At 36.0% G+C, this 20087-nt stretch overlaps 3 protein-coding genes and 1 long non-coding RNA gene across 5 annotated transcripts; 1 reads left to right on the forward strand and 3 right to left on the reverse strand.

Annotated features, from left to right (window-relative positions):
* Positions 1 to 1814: 1814 nt before the first annotated feature.
* LOC121264290 (putative FBD-associated F-box protein At5g56700) lies at positions 1815 to 5604 on the reverse strand. 2 transcript variants are annotated; one of them, XM_041167408.1, is made up of 4 exons: positions 4946 to 5604; positions 3034 to 3998; positions 2766 to 2933; positions 1815 to 2662 (listed from the first exon to the last, which is right to left on the reverse strand). In XM_041167408.1, the coding sequence occupies exons 1-3, from the start codon at positions 5034 to 5036 to the stop codon at positions 2880 to 2882; spliced, it is 1110 nt and encodes a 369-aa protein (XP_041023342.1). In that variant the 5' UTR covers positions 5037 to 5604; the 3' UTR covers positions 1815 to 2662; positions 2766 to 2879. The 2 variants fall into 2 exon arrangements, with proteins under 2 accessions (XP_041023342.1, XP_041023343.1); XM_041167409.1 differs by lacking the exon at positions 4946 to 5604 and adding an exon at positions 4560 to 4584 and having other exon boundaries at positions 1816 to 2662.
* On the forward strand, positions 4619 to 4894 carry LOC121264296. Its single transcript, XR_005940477.1, has 2 exons — positions 4619 to 4704; positions 4785 to 4894. It is a non-coding gene; the product is annotated as an uncharacterized LOC121264296 (long non-coding RNA).
* A 909-nt stretch (positions 5605 to 6513) lies between the features above and the next one.
* Positions 6514 to 9785, reverse strand: LOC121264293 (protein sym-1-like). The gene is made up of 6 exons (XM_041167412.1): positions 9267 to 9785; positions 8228 to 8315; positions 7640 to 7734; positions 7081 to 7153; positions 6906 to 6998; positions 6514 to 6799 (listed from the first exon to the last, which is right to left on the reverse strand). Exons 1-6 carry the CDS (start codon positions 9665 to 9667, stop codon positions 6632 to 6634), a joined length of 918 nt encoding a protein of 305 aa, XP_041023346.1. The 5' UTR covers positions 9668 to 9785; the 3' UTR covers positions 6514 to 6631.
* A 1028-nt stretch (positions 9786 to 10813) lies between these two features.
* Positions 10814 to 18513, reverse strand: LOC121264289. The gene is made up of 14 exons (XM_041167407.1): positions 18441 to 18513; positions 17128 to 17389; positions 16356 to 16398; positions 16094 to 16120; positions 15882 to 15974; positions 14572 to 14765; positions 13821 to 13992; positions 13593 to 13727; positions 13067 to 13186; positions 12637 to 12657; positions 12334 to 12392; positions 12110 to 12200; positions 11810 to 11912; positions 10814 to 10992 (listed from the first exon to the last, which is right to left on the reverse strand). The coding sequence occupies exons 2-13, from the start codon at positions 17340 to 17342 to the stop codon at positions 11817 to 11819; spliced, it is 1266 nt and encodes a 421-aa protein (XP_041023341.1). The 5' UTR covers positions 17343 to 17389; positions 18441 to 18513; the 3' UTR covers positions 10814 to 10992; positions 11810 to 11816.
* Positions 18514 to 20087: the final 1574 nt, after the last annotated feature.

A 20087-nucleotide genomic window follows, 5' to 3' on the forward strand; every position in this document is an offset into this window, starting at 1 on the left:
TATAGACTACAAGAAACTGCTTATTTGTGGTTAGTTATTTTTTGCCAAAATAACTATTTCATGCCAAAATGAATCTTTAGCACTGTTCATCAGGACTGGATTTTTTCCCGGCCCAGTCCGGAACCCAAAAAACCGAATTCCGGTCCAAATCATAACGGATCCAAAACCCGAATTGCAAAACCCAGACCAACACGGTCCGGGTATGGGTTATGGACCTGGATACCGGGTGGTCCTTTAAAAAAAAAACACGTTGATTAAACCCCCACCTCCCGGGCTCACTTCAACTCACTTCTCTCTCTCTCTCTAGTCTCTCGCTCTCTCTCTCGTTGCACTGCCGAGCAGAAACCCTAGGTCCCTAGTCGCCGCCATCGTGACCCTGTCGTCGATGCTGCATCTCTGTCGCCGTCGACTTTAGGTCGTTATTCCGGTAAACCCCTCTGACTCACCTCTCTCTCTCTCTCTCTCTCTCTCTGCGCTGCGGCAGAAGCAGAAACCCTAGGTCCCTAGCCGCCTCCATCGTGACCCCGTCGCTGCATCTGTTTGCCGTTGAGATGGGTTGTGCGGTGGTGGATGGATGCTTTGACCATCTGTTTGCTGGTGGCCGTGTATTTTTGGAATGTTTGGAAACTTGTTTTTTTTTTTTAATCTGTATTGGGCATCGACTTATTTATGGATTGGTTGATTCTCTATTTTATATGTTTGGTTGTTGGGAAAGTTGAAGGGAAAAAGTTCAAATTTATTTACTTCGTCCTTTTAACTCTCTGTATGTATAAATAATGTACTCATTCATGCTCTGTTTGAGTCCAAGAGAAATTTTCATAAACACCACAGTTTGAGTCTAGTGTATCTGGAATTCTTGATGATCAAATTGATGGCTTTTTGAGCTTAAAAAGCCTTCTTTCATCTTTGTGTTGATCTATTAAAAAAATAATAATAATAATTTGGATACAATCTGGAACTCGGATTTTCAGGTTTTAAGAACCTGGATCCACCCGGTTTTCGGCCCGGACCAATCCGGTCCGGGTTTCGGCCCGGGTTTCAAACCCGGGTTCCGGTCCGGGTATACCAGGGTTCTCGGGTTGGAACCCTGATTGAACACCCCTATGAGTCTGTTTTTATCGCAAATAGTTATTATCGTCGCAAATAATCCATTATAAATGCTCGTTTAACTTATAGCATATCCGCCTCAACTTTGAAGTATGGTGCCATCTTAATTGGTCCTAGTTACTCGTAGATAAGTATCCTACCTTGGATAGGCATTACATAATTAGGGCAAATACGATTTTGCTGAGGGGAATTTTGGTGATCATGCTTCTTCGGCGCTCTCTGAATTGTCAAAAGACCTTTTATTAATGTATCTCAACTTTTTGCATTTACACATTAAGTTCATTGATTTGATGACTTTATAGGCTCTCTCATAATATGACCGTATTTCCATTCACTTTTAAATTGCCAGGATTGCTATAATATTTATAACAAATGCATATTGTCCAGATATGAAAGTTTAAACAATAACCAAAATAAATAAAAATAAAAATCATTCACTAATGATCAGTACAAAGTCTACTACTCTGTTATGCCCTTTATTGCAGTACTTCTTCAACTAGCGACGAAGGTCTTGGATCATGAAAATTTAAGAGTACAGACAGGTCCAACACAGAATATTGGAGGATCAGATAAAAAAATTTCAAATTCTTAAAAATGTTGGTGAAAAAACTAGCAAGGTGTTAGTGCATCAAGATAAGTAATGTAAGACCAAAAAGACAATACAAGTACTAAAAGGGGAAAAAAAAAAAAAACACAATAAAAATAAACCATCAAACGTGGACTGCTTTTGTCTTCCAAACGAGGTCAGAAAATGAGACTGAAGATCATCCCATTACAGCGAAAAGACATACGGTTAATCCATTAATAGCAACTTGGAAACACAGTTGGATAGAAGGTAAAAGTAGGGAATCTTGAAATAAAAGAGGCAAAGGAAAAAAATTAGTTACCATAAATTCTCTTTTTGATTCAATCCCTCCCCCAAATTAATGGCAGGGATGAAAGCAAGTCTTTCAAAAGTACACAGTGATAACTACCATATATATTTGCAGGATGTTCCCAAAAAAGTAGGAAAAGGGACTTGAAATGGCTTTGCTGAAGGTGAAAGCTGGAAACGCTCACGAAAAGATTTAACTTAACAGTTTTTTAAGCCTCTAAACTGCAATAACCACTGTTTGAGACCTTTGCCAATCCAAGCACCCTCCAAAAGCCACTAAACAAAATTTATTTAACTATCTTGTCCAATTCCATCGACTTCTTTAGCATATCTTCACTCCATATAGACCATATCATTAGAAGTTCGAACCTCTGTTATGGCAGGAAAATGTGTCTCTATAATGCAACTGGTTGATCCTCTCGGAAAAGACAGTATTCGTTCAAAAATCTCCAACTTTCTCTTCAATAAATGAGGAGCAATGAATCCCACAGGATCGAAGGAAATGGTCATCTTCTTCAAAACTGTTGCATATTTTAGCAACATTTTTATCCCATACAGCTCCTCTTTATATCCATAAATCACAGAGATTTCAATAGTCTTGAGGTGAGTCGAGAAACATGCAGGCATAGGATCTAAGTTCCAATCATATGCTTTTTGATTATATGAAGAATCCAAATATTCCTATACGGTTATGAAAGAAAACATATTTAGCTGTAATGTCTATTTGAAATGCTGGTCAGCAACATAAAGACGAAACTTTTGATCCTAGGAAATTAAGTGTTATCCCTTCGAGTTGAAGCGATTCGAGACAAGGTGAATTGTGGAGTATGGCCACAAGTCCTTCACGGGAACCAAGATCATTATAGAACCAGATACTCCAATGTGTTGTAAGATTTGTCTAGTGAGAAAAAACAGGCAGCCGAGAAAACATCTCCCTTGAAACAGAAAGAACCTAAAACAACATATCACAACCTAAAAAATTCAGACGAATCTCTTGCGGATGATAATTGTGAATCGAAGAAGAATATGACAATGGGAAACTTGGTAGATACCTGAACAAGAACACACAGACAAACGTGTAGGCTTTTGGTGTAAGAGAGCCCCATAAGAAGCTTAAATGCACGATGATGCAATATCCAATCTCTAAGCTCTGTTTCAATGGATACATTGACTGCTGAGGATGAGTGACTAAAGCCATAATTATGATTTAAACTACCGCTGTAACAGAAGTACTCCAGCTTAACTCCACAGATCACAAACTCTGTATCCACGTTGTGGTGGTAACAGATTCCATTCTTGATACACATCTCTTTTATGGTTAAATTTTTAAGCCTGGAACCAGAGATACAGACGGCCTTGACATTGTCCCAGCAGCAACCGATCAAATTCAATTCCTCCAGCACTGGGCAACCAGACAGGAGCGTCTTTGCTGAATAATCGTCTGGAAATCTAACACGCCTGAGAGTCAAGATTTTGAGACTTGAAAAGCAAACAGAAGAAGGAACCTTGAGATCGTAGATCTCATTCAGCTGTCCAATTTTTAACTGCAGTAGTGATTTACAAGTAAATACACAACGAGGCAGCACGAGTGGCTCTCTAATTTCCCGAAAACAAAGATCTAACTCTTGAACCTTATGCTTCACTGCAGTGGATACCCAACTACTAATGCGAGACGAATCATATCGGACACCACACTCCAGAAAGAATTTTGTTATGGCAGAGGACTCACGAAGCAAAAGAACCCTCTCCACAAAATTCACAAAGAGTGCCCTATCATCCTGTGCCTCTTCTCTGAATTCAAGATTTGAGATGGACATCCACTGGTGTTGCCATATCTTTGCTAACACGCTAGTTTTCACTGCATCTTTTGTGGGAAGATAAGATAGGATGAGCCCGAGAAGTGCATCTCCTAGATCAGTGATGCTACATTCATCCTCATCGATTTTATCAATTATGCTGAGCTTTGGCCTTTCGGCATCGTGTATTGCAGAGCTTAAATCCATGAAGTGATGGTTTCCTTAAGGGATACTAGACATTGTCAGATTTCATATGACATACAAGGAAATTATAGGGAGGGAGACAAGCATCCAATCCATATGCAAATGCCACAGCAAGAAAGTAATAGGCAGAGAGACGTGCGTCTAATACCTAATACACTATTTGACGATGTGGTAAACGAAAAGAAAAAAACAAACAAGTGAAAGATGAGCTAGCAGAACACATCCCGTTTTAAGATTTTTTTAGGACCGAAGCCCTTAGACACAAAACCACATTTGAAGTAAGATTTCTACAAAACTCCGATCAAAATTTCTTCTTTCACCCATTTTTGCCTTTAGAATCCAAGCAACAAAAATTAGAGACACAAAAAACGTGACTTGCCCCTCACCAATATTTTTCATCATGCACTTTTTCACAAAGTTTACCAAATAATCTTAAACTACATCTAAATCCATATCATAATACACATATTTTTTTCTTTTCCTTTAACAACTGAGATACATTCAGACTTTAATCGAACAAAGGGTGCAAGGGTTCGTGAATTTCAGGAACGCAATAGAGAGAGAGGCGCGGGACTGACCTAAGAAGTTTGATGGCGACGGAAGCGCGGCCTATCGGTATCTTTATCATTTGAGATAGGGAGGGATGCTATGTGAGCTATAAAAAAGAAATCATTCGATAATTAGGCTTCGCGATGAAATCGGGACGATCAGAGTTCTTCGGAGGTTGGACTTCGCCGCCTATCGGTATCTTTATCATTTGAGAAACATTTCAAATAAATCGGGACGATCAGAGTTCTTCGGAGGTTGGACTTCGCTGCCCATCGCCGTATCTTTATCATTTGAGAAACATTTCAAATCGGATGGGTGTGTAGTTCTATTTTACACTGTCCAATAAAAATCGGACTCATAACTAGAAATCTATGTTATTTACAGTAGAACCAATCAGAGGAAATAATTTCTCAACCTTTCAGTCTCTCTTTCTCTTGAAGCTTTTTCTTTCTCTTTCCCTTTCTTCCCCAGGCGTTCCTCTCTCTTTCCGTCAGTCTCTCTCTCATATTAAACCTGAGCCAGTATTACTATCATCAATGAAAAGTAACACTCTTATCAAACGAAAATCACAACAAATAGGTAGATAGCTCTCTGTTTTTGCTCTATTCTTCCCACTGCTTCCTCTTTTATTTTATTTTTTTATTGATTTATTTATTTTTTTTGTTGTCGTCGGGTTTCTGATGGAGAAGCAAAAGTGTTAAGTTATGCTCGAGGGGCTTTTCCAATGGCAGATCTTTGGGAGTCACATGAGGTCTCGCATGCTGAATCTTCCAATTCCTGCAAAACCAGAGGAAACACCATTTTCACCAGTAGCACCGCCACAGCCACCACACGATCAGCCTGAGAGGTGAGAAAGAGAGTTTCGGCTTGAGAGAGAACCGACTACGATGAAGCCAGAGAGAGAGGGAGAGCAACTGAGGGGTGAGAGAAAGTGAGTGGGAGAGTCGAAAACCAGGCATTTCGGCTTGAGGAGAGAGAGAGAGCTGGGAGTGCATGGTGTTTGTCTACCTTTAGCGATTTTATTTTTCATCTGTTAACAGATATACATGTCACAAATTCATTGGATTGTGTAAATTCTCTATTGAATAAATATAGATAAAAATCACTATTAAGAACATTCATTTTACACACATGATATAATATTATCTAAATCACACATCTCTCCAAATGAGTATCGGAAACAATCAATTAGAAGTAGCTATACAGTGAGTGCAAAATGTGTACTACTACAATGACTTCTCTCTAGCATTACTCTTCGTTATTAACACTATCCGGCCCCAGCACCTCTCTTATCATTTTTCGACTTTCAAAACTTAAAAAAAAGTCTGTACCTTTTCGCCGCCATGAAGCGGGAGCTCGATTGTTCGTGCTTATATGAGTTGTTAATTTTTCAGATATTGGATAGATTATGAAGGGTCGGCATCTCTCTCTCTCTCTCTCTCAGGCAATTATGCAAACATCCCAGAAATTCCTTCGTCACTCGATCGTTAGCTTGCACTTCAACAATAGGGATAAATAAGCACGATACATTTCTTAGCCATTGAACTTTCTCCCACTCTAAAATGTTTATACTTTTATGCAAACCAAGTGTTGTTCTAGAGATTGTAAAAAATAAAGCATTTTGAAAACAATTAATTTTTTAATGATGAACCCTATCTTTTTTTTTAAAAAAAAAATACATCATATTTGCATACTTTAAGACTGTATTTAACGTTAACCCTTTAGAAAAATTGCTTTGTTAGTTTGCCAAAACTAAATGCTGTTCTACAGATTTTGTCTCGCTCTCTTCCATATCATTCTTATATGAGATGAAATATTGCTTATCTTTTTTTTTTTTTTTTATAAGTATAATTCACAACTGTATTTCACTGAAGTGAGATGGGAATGATTGGGGTTAGTTGTGGCCCTGATGCATGACCCGCACAAGATAGTAGACTTGTATGGATATAAAATCAAGCTTTCCCATAACTTAAGCAGATCACAAGCTTTAACATTTTGCAGTTATCTAAAGTAGTCGTTGGAAAACTGTGCTAGAAGGCATCTACATATCTGACACAGTACTAGGGATTGGCAGATTGTGCTTTCTGGGAAACTTGCATACCTATTTTGAATGTATCTCCTTGTGTGCAATAAAGGAGAGAACAACATTCCATACAAGAGCAACAAAATTAGCAGCAAGGACCTGAAATTGCTGGGGGACAAATCGGAAGTTGAGAAATTGGAAAGGTATCCACAACTTCCAATTTGCAAGAACAGCAGCCAACCACTCCTACAAAATCACAAATAATTTAAGATACAAAAGAAACTGCAAAAAATCCTGCCAATTAATTCTTTCTAATGATCATATCAATAAATGCCTTTCAAATTTAAACCACCTGCTGAAGCTTTGGAATGACTTGTGATGGCCTTCCTTCTAGTGTCACCAGCGTAGCTAAGAAAACTCCAATAAATATAGGAGAAAAGAGGAACTGCAATATTATCGTCTTACATTCAGATACCAAAGAAAAAATATGCTGCCAAGTGACCTAAAAATTATTCTATGTAGGTCACCTGATCTAGTAAAAGCCGCAAGAACACACCAGATGCTCCAGGCAATGTTACCAATCTACTCAAATACAAATACCTAAAGATACATCAAATTGTGAGAAAGAATGAAGATGGAATAATGAAACTAAATAGAAGCCAGAAATGAAATACAACATTCATATTAATCCTCGTTTTTTTTTTTTTTAATTTTTTACAATGCATTGGGCACATACTCTTCGTTACAGACCATCCTTGTATTTTGATAACCCAAAGGCATATCCAGGAATAGAAAGAAAAATATAGTTTCAAAGAGTTTTTCTATAAAAAGCTGCTTATGATGGTGAAGTGGGAAACCTTGACTGGGTAGAATGTATGTACATGAAAACTACATGAACTACTAAAGAAACTTCAAGACACTACTTTTCTGTAAGTAAGGAGACGATGGAAAATGCAAAAGAAATCATACCAATCTTTGTTAAATCATTGCACCATAATAACATATTAGGTGAAAATAACAATAAAAGTTGGCATTGCTATATGTCCAATTTCCAGGCACCCAGAGGCATGGACTCTGAAGCATTACCAGAAATGCAATGTGGGACCCACTAGCACCAGACCCAACAGAGTAAACAGGAAGGTCCTTTTCCAGTCTAGCGATGGCACTTGATCAATCACAACCTGATGCACATAAGTTCATGTTAAATCTTTGCAACATGAAGTTGGAAAATAAAACTGAAAGCAGCAATTTTTAACATTGTAATATAACTGATCTGTGTTGACAACAGCAAACGCCACTGTAACTCCACTGTACCAAGTTTTACAGTCAGCAAACCCCACAACCCCCCATCTTTTCCAGCTTAGCGGGAGTAAAAGAGGGGACTGTAAATGTCATGAAAAGGCGAGAACGATGGAAGACATACAACACACATCCTGCGGTTTGACTAGTCCACTAATCCAGCAGCTCCATAACATAGAAATCCCTCTTACTGTTACTTTCATCCGGGACGTGGCATCCTAGACTCATTTTAGGCAGTTACGAAAGCTAAAGTGAAAGTTTTCTGTCCTAACTTCTAGTTGGATAATTAGGAAGATATGAGTACAGAAAGTCATTAATCTTTAAAAAACCTCACAAAGAAATACCAGAAATCTATAGTTTTTGTTGAAAGTGTACCTGACAGATTAAATCTCCAATTAAAGTTAAAAGTGCAGATGTCAGAGCTTTTGTTGACACAGGATACTTTGCAAGAAGAGCCAAATACCTGTAACGTGAAGTTCATGTTGGAATTAAAGAATGTGGACCATGCTGGAAATCCCAAGTATAAAGGATAAGGCACCGAATGATCAGCACAAAACTCTACTTAGATTTTACTCTGTATGAAAACTAGCAAACAAACCTGACGAGAAAAATCAAGAGGAAGCATTCAATAAAATTATTTGTCTAAAAAATATGTATACTTATCGCACCATATAATGTGAACATCTTGTTACAAGTAGTCTGCTAATACAAGTTCACTAAGTATCGTATATTTGCCACCACTTCATCTCAATTCATTGGCCACCTCCTAAGGAATTTCTCTTTTTCTTCTGCCAAAAAAAAAAAAAAAAAACTCCTTTGCAGGTGACGGGTGAATTGAGGATCTTCAACTTTCATTCTGAACTATTACCTTGGCGAGGGAAGGGGAAGAGAAAAAACCAGGGAAGTTTGAAATGGAAACAGAGGGAGAGGAAGAGAGAAAATCAAGCGGGCTGCGAGCAGTAAAAAAAAAAAATTGAGGTTCTTTTGAGTTGTAGAATCACTTTTGTAGAACTGCTTTGAAGGTGTGGCATTTCCCTAATTTGTTAAAAGTAGTTTTTGTTTTGATGCTTGTAAAAGTTATTATGATCTTTGGGGTAATAACCAGACTTTTTTTCAAAATTTTGTAAAATGTTTCAAAAGAATATAAAATTTCAAACCAAACATACCCAAGTAGTTTTGAAACCAATGAGAAAAGGCTGCAGGAATTCCCGGAGGCAAGTTGAACAAGAGGTTCAAAGGACTAGCAAGTTTATAAACGTATAACTTGAGTTTCCCATAAAAAGGATAAGGTCTTCAGCACGGGCTCGTTTGAAAAGATGAAATCATTGTGGCTATACAGCAGGAGTAGATATTTAATACTCCTAAAGAAAGAAAGATACAGGATAGCTCAGAATTTTGCTCAACGCTATATTACCAAGATATTAAGGGCAAGTTATTTCCACCGTCACCGTCACTGCCATCACCACCCCCACCACCTTCACCTCTCCCACGAGAATTTCCATCACCAGAACCCCCATTTCCACCTGTTCCAACCGACACGCCATCCGGGACTGCTGAAACCCAAAAATGACCAAAACCCAGCTGCCTGAATCCCATTTCAGAAAGACCCACACTCTTAAACAAAGATCCATGACCAAACCTCGACGGATAAGAGTAAGACTGGCACGAAGCACAGCTCCGAGACCCTCTCATCTGGACTGGGTTTATGGGCACCCGGTTAAGGTGGCCGGAAAGCGTAGTGGGTCTGCGAGAAAACCCCACGAAACGGTGTAGGAGTGGGGCTTTGAAGGTAAGCGATGCTGAGTCTGGAACCATATTTGCTCTGAAGAAACGGGTGTTTGGGTTTTGGGGAAGCGTGGGGTTTGAGGTTTTGAAGAAAGTTTGGCGTTGCTGTGGACCGACTACTGCAGCAAGCACGGGCTCGTTTTGAAAATTGAAACGGTGTGGCGCTGAGCTCTAACCCGATCTTTCCATTACCAGGACCGTGGGTCGATGCGTAGGTGAACGGTGAACCGCTCCGGTTCGGATGCTAAAATATAGAGGAATGAATGAATAATTATAGTGTCAGAGACATCAGTATGCTTGGTTAAAATAAATTTTCGAGAATGTTTGAGAGTTTTTTTTAAAATATATTTTTTATTAGGTTTTGGAGAATAAATTCTTCATTATTTATTATTATTATTATTTATCGAGTGCCCTCCTTTTTTTTAAAAAAAAAAAAAAAACTTGTAATGATTGGGTATTATTTCGCAATCTTTTACGGAGAAGTGTTTGCAAACTGAACTGAGAGCTCACTCATTTTGCAGGCATTGGTCTTGCATGCTGCGACTTTTCACTCATTTTCCACTTGTTATACTTTTGCAAGACTCTGTTCCACAACTTCATTAAGGCTGTGTGTGGATGTTGAAGTGAGTTGAGTTGAGTTGAGTTGAGTTGAGTTGTGATGATAAAATATTGTTAGAATATTATTTTTTAATATTATTATTATTTTGAAATTTAAAAAAGTTGAATTGTTTATTATATTTTGTATTGAGATTTAAAAAAATTGTAATGATGAGTTGAGATGAATTGAGGTGAGTTTAGTAACCAAACGCACCCTAACACATCTCGAGACATACATATTTTTGTTGTTTTTTTTCGACAAAGAAGCCGCACAACTAATTCCTACAACTCCATTAACTGATGAATGATTACCTTTGTTTGTTTTTACAGTTCATTTCATCTTAACTCATATCATATCATCTTATCTTATCTCATCATTATAATTTTTTTTAAATTTTCACACAAAATAAAATAAACAATTCAAAATTTTTAAATCTCCAAACAAAAATAATATTAAAAAAATATATTCTAACAATATTTTATTCAACTTTTTAATTTTAATCTCAACTCATCTCATCTACAAAAACAAACGAGGCTAATCTCATCATCATCACGAGAATGAATTACAAAACGCAACTGTAAAGTAATAAGATCTCCAATAGGCAATAGTTGCAGCATTGTATAAACCAACTACACCAAATTAGTATTTTTGTATCAATACTCCAAAAATAAGCTACTTCCACGTCCTGAAACTCGAACCACCAAAGTCTTCAATGGCTCCTGAATCTCTAGTCCAAAGGGTAGGTTTACTGTAATACCTGGAAAAATGTTAACGAGATCTAGTTAGTCAACCCAATAAGTAAACAAGAAATGAATCCGAATGTGAATTCAAGCTCTTGTATTGCTTCTTTTTTTCTTGTATCACACTCTTTTTTTCTCCTATTGCTTCTTTTACTATTACATCAGGTATACAACCTTACACTGCTTGAACTGTCCTCTTATTGCTGAGGTTCTTGTAATTTTTTTTTTTTTTTTCCCATCAACGATCATTCTGATGACCCAGATCCATTTTCTCTCCCAATCCACTGAGCTTTGAACAACCCCAGAATCAAGGCTTAAGTGGTTAAAGGTCATTTAATATATCTGAAGGCAAACTGGGTACTAAAATATTGGTGGTGTCATCATGGTCAGTTCTTCAGAAGAAAAATTATTTACTTACTCTGGACAACTACATGCATCCCAATAAAATTCTCTACCCAGTGATCTGCCTTGCCCATTGACTCTCATGGCAGTTAACTGAACTTGGGGGAGCTCATCACAAAGAACTCTCATAGTGGTCTTCTCCATTTAACATGCCATTTAAGTGGTTCTTAAAAAGAAAGAAAAGGAAAAAAAAATTGCATTGAAGAAGAAGAAGTCATTCTTAAGCATTATCCTTGCTTCAATCATTTGGGGAATTCAACAAAGTTGTAAGCAGGCTAATGAAAGTTGCAAGCTATGATTTATATGCTATCAAAGAAAATCTTAAAAGCTCTAGGAAAGTTGATTAATTATCTACGTCAAGCAACTTTCATGCCAGCAGATGACACCACAGAACCACAACCACACAGAGAGAGAGAGAGAGAGAGAGAGTACCTCAAAATCATACTATTCCTTGGTCATCTAAGCTGGCATTGTAATGTCCAAACTTATTCTCTTTGGGTTTCCAATGACGGAAGTAGAAAAATTGATATAGTATCTAAAAGGATGGTTAAGGTTTCTACAGCTTCTGTGTAGTGTATCCACAGGATCTTAGGTGGTGCCAGGAGGACTGAACAATCAAAACATCCAACTTTCCAAGCAAACCGCAATCTTCAGCTTTCATACGCATCAGTGTTCAATTTTTACACTAAATAAATTCTACCCAAACACATTGTGAGCATATTTTAAGGATACAACTGTATCGAGAAGTAAGCATCCTCCTGCATCCACCAGCCATGGTAGATTTGGTTTAATTCTTGACCAATCCAAGCTGCTTACAAGTATGCTGCACAAAAAGACAAGTAATGCTCTTGTGAGAAATGTGTTAAAGCTCACAACCTAACACCCTAGTATAGAGGTAGTAATTTAGTCGAAGTAAGTAGGCACAAGCTGATCAAATAAGGGCAGATGATACTAACCTGGCTATGTAAGTAGCATTTCCAACCAAAGCAAAGATGAACATGAAAGGATTAAGCCCCTGCATATCATGTGAGAAAAGTATTATCTCTCTCTCTCTCCATCAGCCATGCACACACTATTGTTCCTAGTTTCTTTTCTTTTTTTTTAGCGATGGGGGGGGAGGGTTGCTAGAGCTGTATGTACTACAAGCCGATGATGCTTCATAAGCAATCCTTCTCAAAGCAAAAAGCAGGAGTTTTCCACTTATATTATCATAAAATTATATGAGAAACTACAACTAAATAGGTGAGATTAATGCTTACCTCAGCATTGCCCCTTTTAATCTGCAAAAATGGATCAAGAAGTAGAAATAAGTATACTATTATCAACTCTAAAGACTTATTATTGATTTTAAACATTAAATCACCAGGTAAATAGAACTCAGGGGACATACCCAAATGGACCAAATATAACTACTTCCACAACAGAAATGGGAAAGTACCGAGATAATTAGTCCATTATTTTTCTCATCTTTCTGCTAATGTAAACAGAGCTAGCATTTAACCTATTTGTCTTTTAGAAACCCACATGTCACTGGAGCAGGTCAAACCAAAGGTATATACTCACAATCACAGTCCACGCATTTGGCACCAGTTGTGAAAAACAATAAAAATTTGTGGGATGGAATATACCGAAAAAAAAAGAAGAATACCAGAGTCATCTAAAAGCTGCTTTGAAAGGTATAAGTCTCACATTTAAGAAAATCTGAGGAAGCCTTCCACCCATGTATAGAACTGCCATTCCCCAGCCAAGGAAACTTCCAATACTCAGTCTTTCTTCAAAATCATTTTCTTGCAACAGCCCACCGCCTACCTGAAATCCCGTTAACAATTCAAAGATGATTAGTTCTCAATATTTGAAGGTGTTTTCTGTTCAAATATATTTCAGAAGAAATTGAAAACTAAAAGGGAATTTCCCAGTAAAAGGATCCAAGAATCAACAGATACGAAGCCAGGTGTTGTAAGATTTTGGTTTTCTATGTTCACAAGGTACATACCTCATCCACAGCCTAAATGGTCAGCCACCTTATCAGTCTGAATCCCAATTTTTAAATAATAGGCCACTTACTCAACTAGCCTTGGCCCAATAACCAAGTAAACAAAACATTAGAAAAACCGGGAGACCCACCAAACAGAGGACATCTCATATGAGAAACTGCTATCCAAAGAGTTATTCCATGGTGTAACCTGCTATAATCACGTAAAGGAAACTAAATTACCATTCTGCTTGCCTGCAAAAGCTTTCTGCCTACTTGTATTACAACTCCTTCATTTTGACTTTTGAACACTGAATAAAGTTTGCTGTCCGCTGACTGATGGGAATTGTAAATACCAAGAAAATTCATAACAGAGACCTGAAGTAGAAAAAAGATTGATCCCCACAATCAAAATTGGATACCGGTTTAGGTAATCTCATCTAATTATAAAATCCACCATGAAAAGCTCACCACACAAAGAGTAGTCTTGATGCTTGGTGGCGGAGTAGATTGTCTGGACTCAAGTCCACGAAGCAAGGGCTCTTCAATAGAATTATGAGCATGAAGAGATGCATAATTCATTCTTTGTGCTAGGAAAGATCCTGCTGGGGGAGTATGACTCCTTGATAGATATCTTGCTGACCTGATGCATATTCGATCAAACTAATTTAGCAATGAGGATTACATTATTGACTGAACCATGTTATGATTCTTAGGAAAATCTACGAAGTAAAAAATGTTAAAACTTCCACACAGAGAGAGAGAGAGAGAGAGCAACCGAGAACCTTAATCACTTTAAGAGAAAGACCATAGAGAGTAAAGTGATTATTGTACCCAGTCAGAATAACCGCAACCAGATACACAAGTAATGAAGCCCAATTATGATTTCTAGGCAAAACCCTAATGTTAAAAAAAAAAAAAGTGTTTTTGGGCAGAACCAGTGTATGCTTTGAAACTCATCTCCTGACGATCATTGAGTTTAAGGGACACTGCAAATTCACTATGGAATTTCTGGATAGCCACACAAAGCTCAAGCTAATTGCAATTTAACATTTATATCAAACATTACTAATACCTTCCAACAACTGAAAAGTTTCATGAGTAAAAAATAACAAACATACTATAAGGTACATTATTTCTCATATTAGCAGTTAATGGTTTAATCTATGAACCTAGAGGGATAGGTGTATTTTCAAGAATCTAGAGGAGAAAAATCAATTACATGTAGTATAGTTCTCTTTCAAGAGAACCACTTCTAGGAATTTCTGGAAGAGGAATAGGTGAACTCAAAATGTGTTCTCCACCAAAAGTGTCAGACCCATTACTCCTCTCAGCGTCATTTACTTGTTTCCCTCCAATTTCACCATCCCCCGGTATAACTTCTACTGGTGCCACCAACTTGTTAGGCTTTGGATCCTGTGTTACAGATACAAAGTTTTACAGGCATGAGTTCAGAAGAACATCAAAACAGAAAATTAAAATAAGTCAGTAAAGTGCCTTAATAAGTTCACCGAAAAAAGCATGTAGATAGCCACAAGATTGGAAAAAAAAAAAAAAAAAGAACGTGGATTTACAAACAAAGTAAGAAAAAAATATGACTCTAGCCCTGAAACTTAACACTTTTCTCCAATAATTTATATCCAAACTGAAGACTTACAATCTCTATAAACTATTACTTTCACCGGTAAACTTCATTTTTAAACTTTTTCTTCCAAAAAAAAAAAAAAAAAACCTTCTTCCTTCTTATAAGAAGGTTAAAAATGTCTAACTTATCTTCCACCTAAATTATTCTTGTTCCAATTTCTCAGTTTACAAATCTATTATGTGGTAAAGCTATTAACATTTTAGATTCAGACCCAATTAAAAAAATCAACTATGATATGCAATATTTTTAATTAAAACATGGATCATGAAAATCCATTCACAATGAAGTTAGATATGAGAAGAAGCAGGGCTGTATGATTGATATTTCGTTAGTGCAGAATCACATATGAATATTACAAAATGATAAATGTTATTCACCAATCATTTAATCATCGTATGTTCATCATCCCTTGATTTGGCATCAAAATAGTAGAAAACTATTTGTTATTTTTCAATTAATCCCACAAGATACTTTGAAAGAATTCTTAAAGCACAAGAAGCCTCGAATCACTAGAAATCTTCAACCGTTTATTTCAACCGTGATCAGATTTAAAGCGGAGATAATACTCCTGAGTTTTGAACTCAGATTTCTTTAGGAACTTTAAATTCCTTTTTTTTTGGGAGGGGGGTAAATGACCTTCCCAATTGTTGAATAGGATCTTCTCTGTGTAAGTTTAGAATAAAATACATTGTTAACAGGATTTCCATACAGGCAATCAGTTTCAGCCCTTACAAAAAGGTTGTTTCTAATATTCCCTTACATTTCATTTTTCATTAAAATTTCATCTGGGAAGGAGCTTTCAGGTTTTTATCAACACATCAGCAAACATAAACTCATCGGAAAGCTTGTGCAAGCTATTGTGAGAGAAAAGTTAACAAAATTCCAACCTTGTGCTGACTTCTATTGTATTTCAGTTGATGATATATGTGGCCATAGTATAAGGCCTGTGCAATGAGGATCCCGCAAGTCACTACATATAACTGCAGACCACATAACAAGGAGAACTTCACTCAAACTTTCAAGCTGAAGGAAGCAAACTAAGACAAAAATTCAAATCTATTAGATTCTAGATCACTCTAGGCTTCAATTGACATCTTACCACTGCCATATAGTATTGTGTTGGAAGCTGCATAAACGAGAAGAAGAAAGTTCAGTAAATCAAGTAAAGCAAGGTATGCATTTCATAAATCATGGACATATCCTGTTTTCGCTCTTATACAAAAAGCACGGGCATTGGGATAAAAGTATAACAAGTAGGTATGAGTGCAATTACGTTCCTTTCTCCAGAGAGAGAGAGAGAGAGAGAGAGAGAGAGAGAGAGAGAGAGAGAGAGAGAGAGAGAGAGAGAGAGAGAGACTCACAGTAGCCGGTTCCAGCCAGCAGCCGAGAAGGTTGAAAACATCCCTGCCAAAGAAGTGCACCCAATATGCAATGACATGGGCAAATAAGAAATCAGGGAGAAATTTTAACTGACATACAAAATCAGCAAACTGTAGCATACATATACGGAAAAAAATCAACTTAAATGTATGATTTAGCATGTATGCATCTTAAAAGTTGAAGGAATCCGGTGAAACTTTGAAAAAATATTCATAAGAACATCAACCGTGACAAAAATTTAATCAACCCAAGGCCGAAAAAATCCAAGAACATTCATATATATATATATATATATATATAATATATATGTATATATACACACACACACATATACAAATAACTACAGTTGAATATATTTTGCCCTCCCCATCTATATGGGATACACTTTGTACTCTCAAACTACATAGGGTTTTGTATTTTGTAATAACTGGTATAGGCAAAAAGAAATTACACAAAATAAACCAACAAACTAATGTGTTTTTATGGAATTCGTTAGATTTTACAATCTAACATATCACATCAAGACACATTAGTTTGTAGATTTACTTTTGTGAAATCTCTTTGTGACTAAAGTATTTTCCTTTTTGTAGAATTGGACGGATGTGCTATTTGTTATTTCTAATAGTTTGTATTCTTTTCCCAAATAACTAAACTACAATAACCAGTGGATAAATCACCAATCAGGAGTCCGACATCCAATCGACGAAAACAAGATATGAATAATAGTCAGCTAAACATATCGAACTGCAATACCCAAGTATCCATGTCAGCAAGAAAGTGATAGAGAGGCCCTCTGCGGACTTTTCTCTGTAATTAGTGATTATTTGAGGTATCTCAGCTACACTCCAACCGATAATACTGATTAAGCCCAAGGTGAAGGAAACTTCATCTCTCACACTCAGAAGAGAATATTTCATGTGTTCACTAATCGCCTCCGAGCAACGCCAATCTTTGGGGCACACTGGCATAGAGCTCTTTAAGAGCCTTGTATAAACCAGAACGAACCAACTTTAATCTGCCATGGATTAGGAGAGAGAGTGTGAGAGATTGAAGGCCATTTTCTAGAAACGATATAGGGGTAAAATTAAATTAATACAAAAAAAATAAATCAAATAAAAACAACATGTTATGCAAGAGTAACTATCTTGGAGCCACGAGATTTCATATTATTAAAAATTAATGCTTGAGTAAACAATTTAAATGATACGACATTCTTTTAAAAGATATGAGTTCAAAAACACCCGAGCAAACGTTCATCACTAGAACATATCATAATGCAGTGGCACACTAATCAACAAATGAACATGGAATCGCAGCTCGCATTTTGTAACAAGAAAAAAAAAAAAGTATTTTTTTAGAAAATTATTCTCAAACTGGTGTGGTGTGTTTAGCATTATATGGTATAGTTTAGTTAAAAAATAAATTTTAAAATTTAAATCTTATAAATTATATCTTACAGAGAATTTTAAGAATACAATAACCTTTTTTTTTTTTTTTTTTTTTTTCCCATAAGGCTTTCCTTCTAAATTCTTCTCAAATTTGGCAACAAAGATTCAAAGAGGATGCCCAATGCCAAGCCAAACGTAGGCGTCTATAAACGAAAAGTTAGACATAAAACTACTGGGAACGCCGGAAAGCAGAAAAACTGGAAAACACTTCACCATTTGGATACAGAGAATCATCTCATTTTATTTAATGTCAACTAATAACCTATTTATAAATTATCTCATCTCATTTCAATGTCCAACGTTACCAACTGGGAAAACAACGAAGGTTTCGAAGCAAGTAACCAAATAGAAAATCCACCAATGAATTCTAGTCTGACATACGGTTCGTGAAAATAAAAATTAAAAAAAGAAAAGAAAAAAGCTAATCTCGCAGCATTCAGAATATATACAAAGCGCACACAAAATATCAAAGAAATAAAGCCTTGGAGTTTTTGAGACATACGATTCAAACGCTCGCTCGTCCGTTTCTCCGACGACGGAAACGAAAGAATGGAAGTTTACAAACGAACAAACAAGGGTTTAAAAGATGTAGAGGAAGCGTCGGAAGGAATATCTTACGATCTCTTCCGTCTCTGGTAGCTGTTAATGTTATTCTCTGTTTTCTCTTCTCTCCTCTGTTTTTGCGTGCACCGACTCAGCTGTCATGCAACTATATAATATAATATGGATCGGTCTCCCTCTCGAATTCGGATTAATCGTAGGTAGTTAGTTGGCACGTAGGACTATAAACGGACTACGTTGTTCGGTCCTTTAAGAATTAAATAATATATATATATATATATTTGTACACGTCACCAATTATTAATAACATTAATCATTTATATTGATTTAATTATTTTGATATTGTATTAAATTTGAGAAAAGAGATTTCCAGCCATGCAAATAGTTATAATCTTACAATATTTAGCTATATGCAATTGTTTGTATTTAAAATCTATTTCAATTTATCTCATTTTATTATTATAATTTTTTAAATTTTTACATAAAATAATAAATAAATTAACTTTTTCAAATCACAAAACAACCGTATCAAATTTCTACACAAAATATAATAAATAATTTAATTTTTATTATACTATTCACAAACCATCTTTGAATCCAAACCGCTAAGTCTAACTATTTGTATTTTGTAAATATTTCCATTTAGGTGGTGTTCTCATTGCTATAGGCTGACTAATAGAGTTGAATGAAATTAGAAAAGGTAGTGTGCTACATGCAATGTATCTAAGGAATTTCCAATTATAAATTGCCTAATAGACATTCAAAGATCGATTCACTTGAACTGATCATCTCTCTTTTTTCGATCTTAGTTTTCTCTTTAATTATACAATAAAACTAACAAAGTCGACGTGGTATGTATGATTTTGTTTGAAGATAGAATAGTAGTTTGGAGTGAAATTATAATTGAGGATTCAAATTTCTTAAATTCTACGTTTTGAAGACATATAAATGCGTTACGTGAACCTTGCAAGTGGTTGAAATCTCTAATGCATTCTTAATTCTAAAACAATTGTCACCTCAAAAATGACACTCTCTATATCTCAACTTGAAAAAGTTTAAAAACTTAAAAACTTCTTTTATAACCCAACTTGCGGATTGATTAAAAATCGTTTGAATACTTAGAATATTTCAGTATATCTATAAAAAATAGTGAAATGGTTTAAGTTAAAATATTTTTACTGGATTTTGAAAAATGAGAGAAAATATTGAATAAAAATATTATAAAATTAAAAAAAAATTGTTTTATATTTTGAAAAAAATAATATTGTTTATTGTATTTTGTTTGAATGTTGTAATTCTTAAATAATGATTAGATAAAAAAGTTAAAAGATTTTAAATTGAAAATATTTTTTATTTAAATGATATTTGGGAATGAAAGATCTAGAATAGTTATTCTTAATGTTGTATCCTTATTATTAGAAGGCACGAGAGAGTAGTTATAACGGGGGTAAGTAGAAGGCCGAAAAATAGCAATGGCAGTCCAAGCCAAGCGCAGCCGACCAGAACAAGACTAGGAAGAAGGCCGAAATCAACGACCCAACTGGCAACAACCATCCTTTGAAGTTTTCAACCAGTTTGCGCGAGGGACGGGCTTCTACACATATGATACTAGAACATTTATTAGAACACACACGACCACGTAATAAGCAGCACACATTCCCCATCTAAACTGAAAACATAGAATTATAAGCAATTAGTAGCTAC

This window comes from Juglans microcarpa x Juglans regia, chromosome 5D (assembly GCF_004785595.1).
Source record: "Juglans microcarpa x Juglans regia isolate MS1-56 chromosome 5D, Jm3101_v1.0, whole genome shotgun sequence".
Classification (NCBI taxonomy): Eukaryota; Viridiplantae; Streptophyta; class Magnoliopsida; order Fagales; family Juglandaceae; genus Juglans; species Juglans microcarpa x Juglans regia.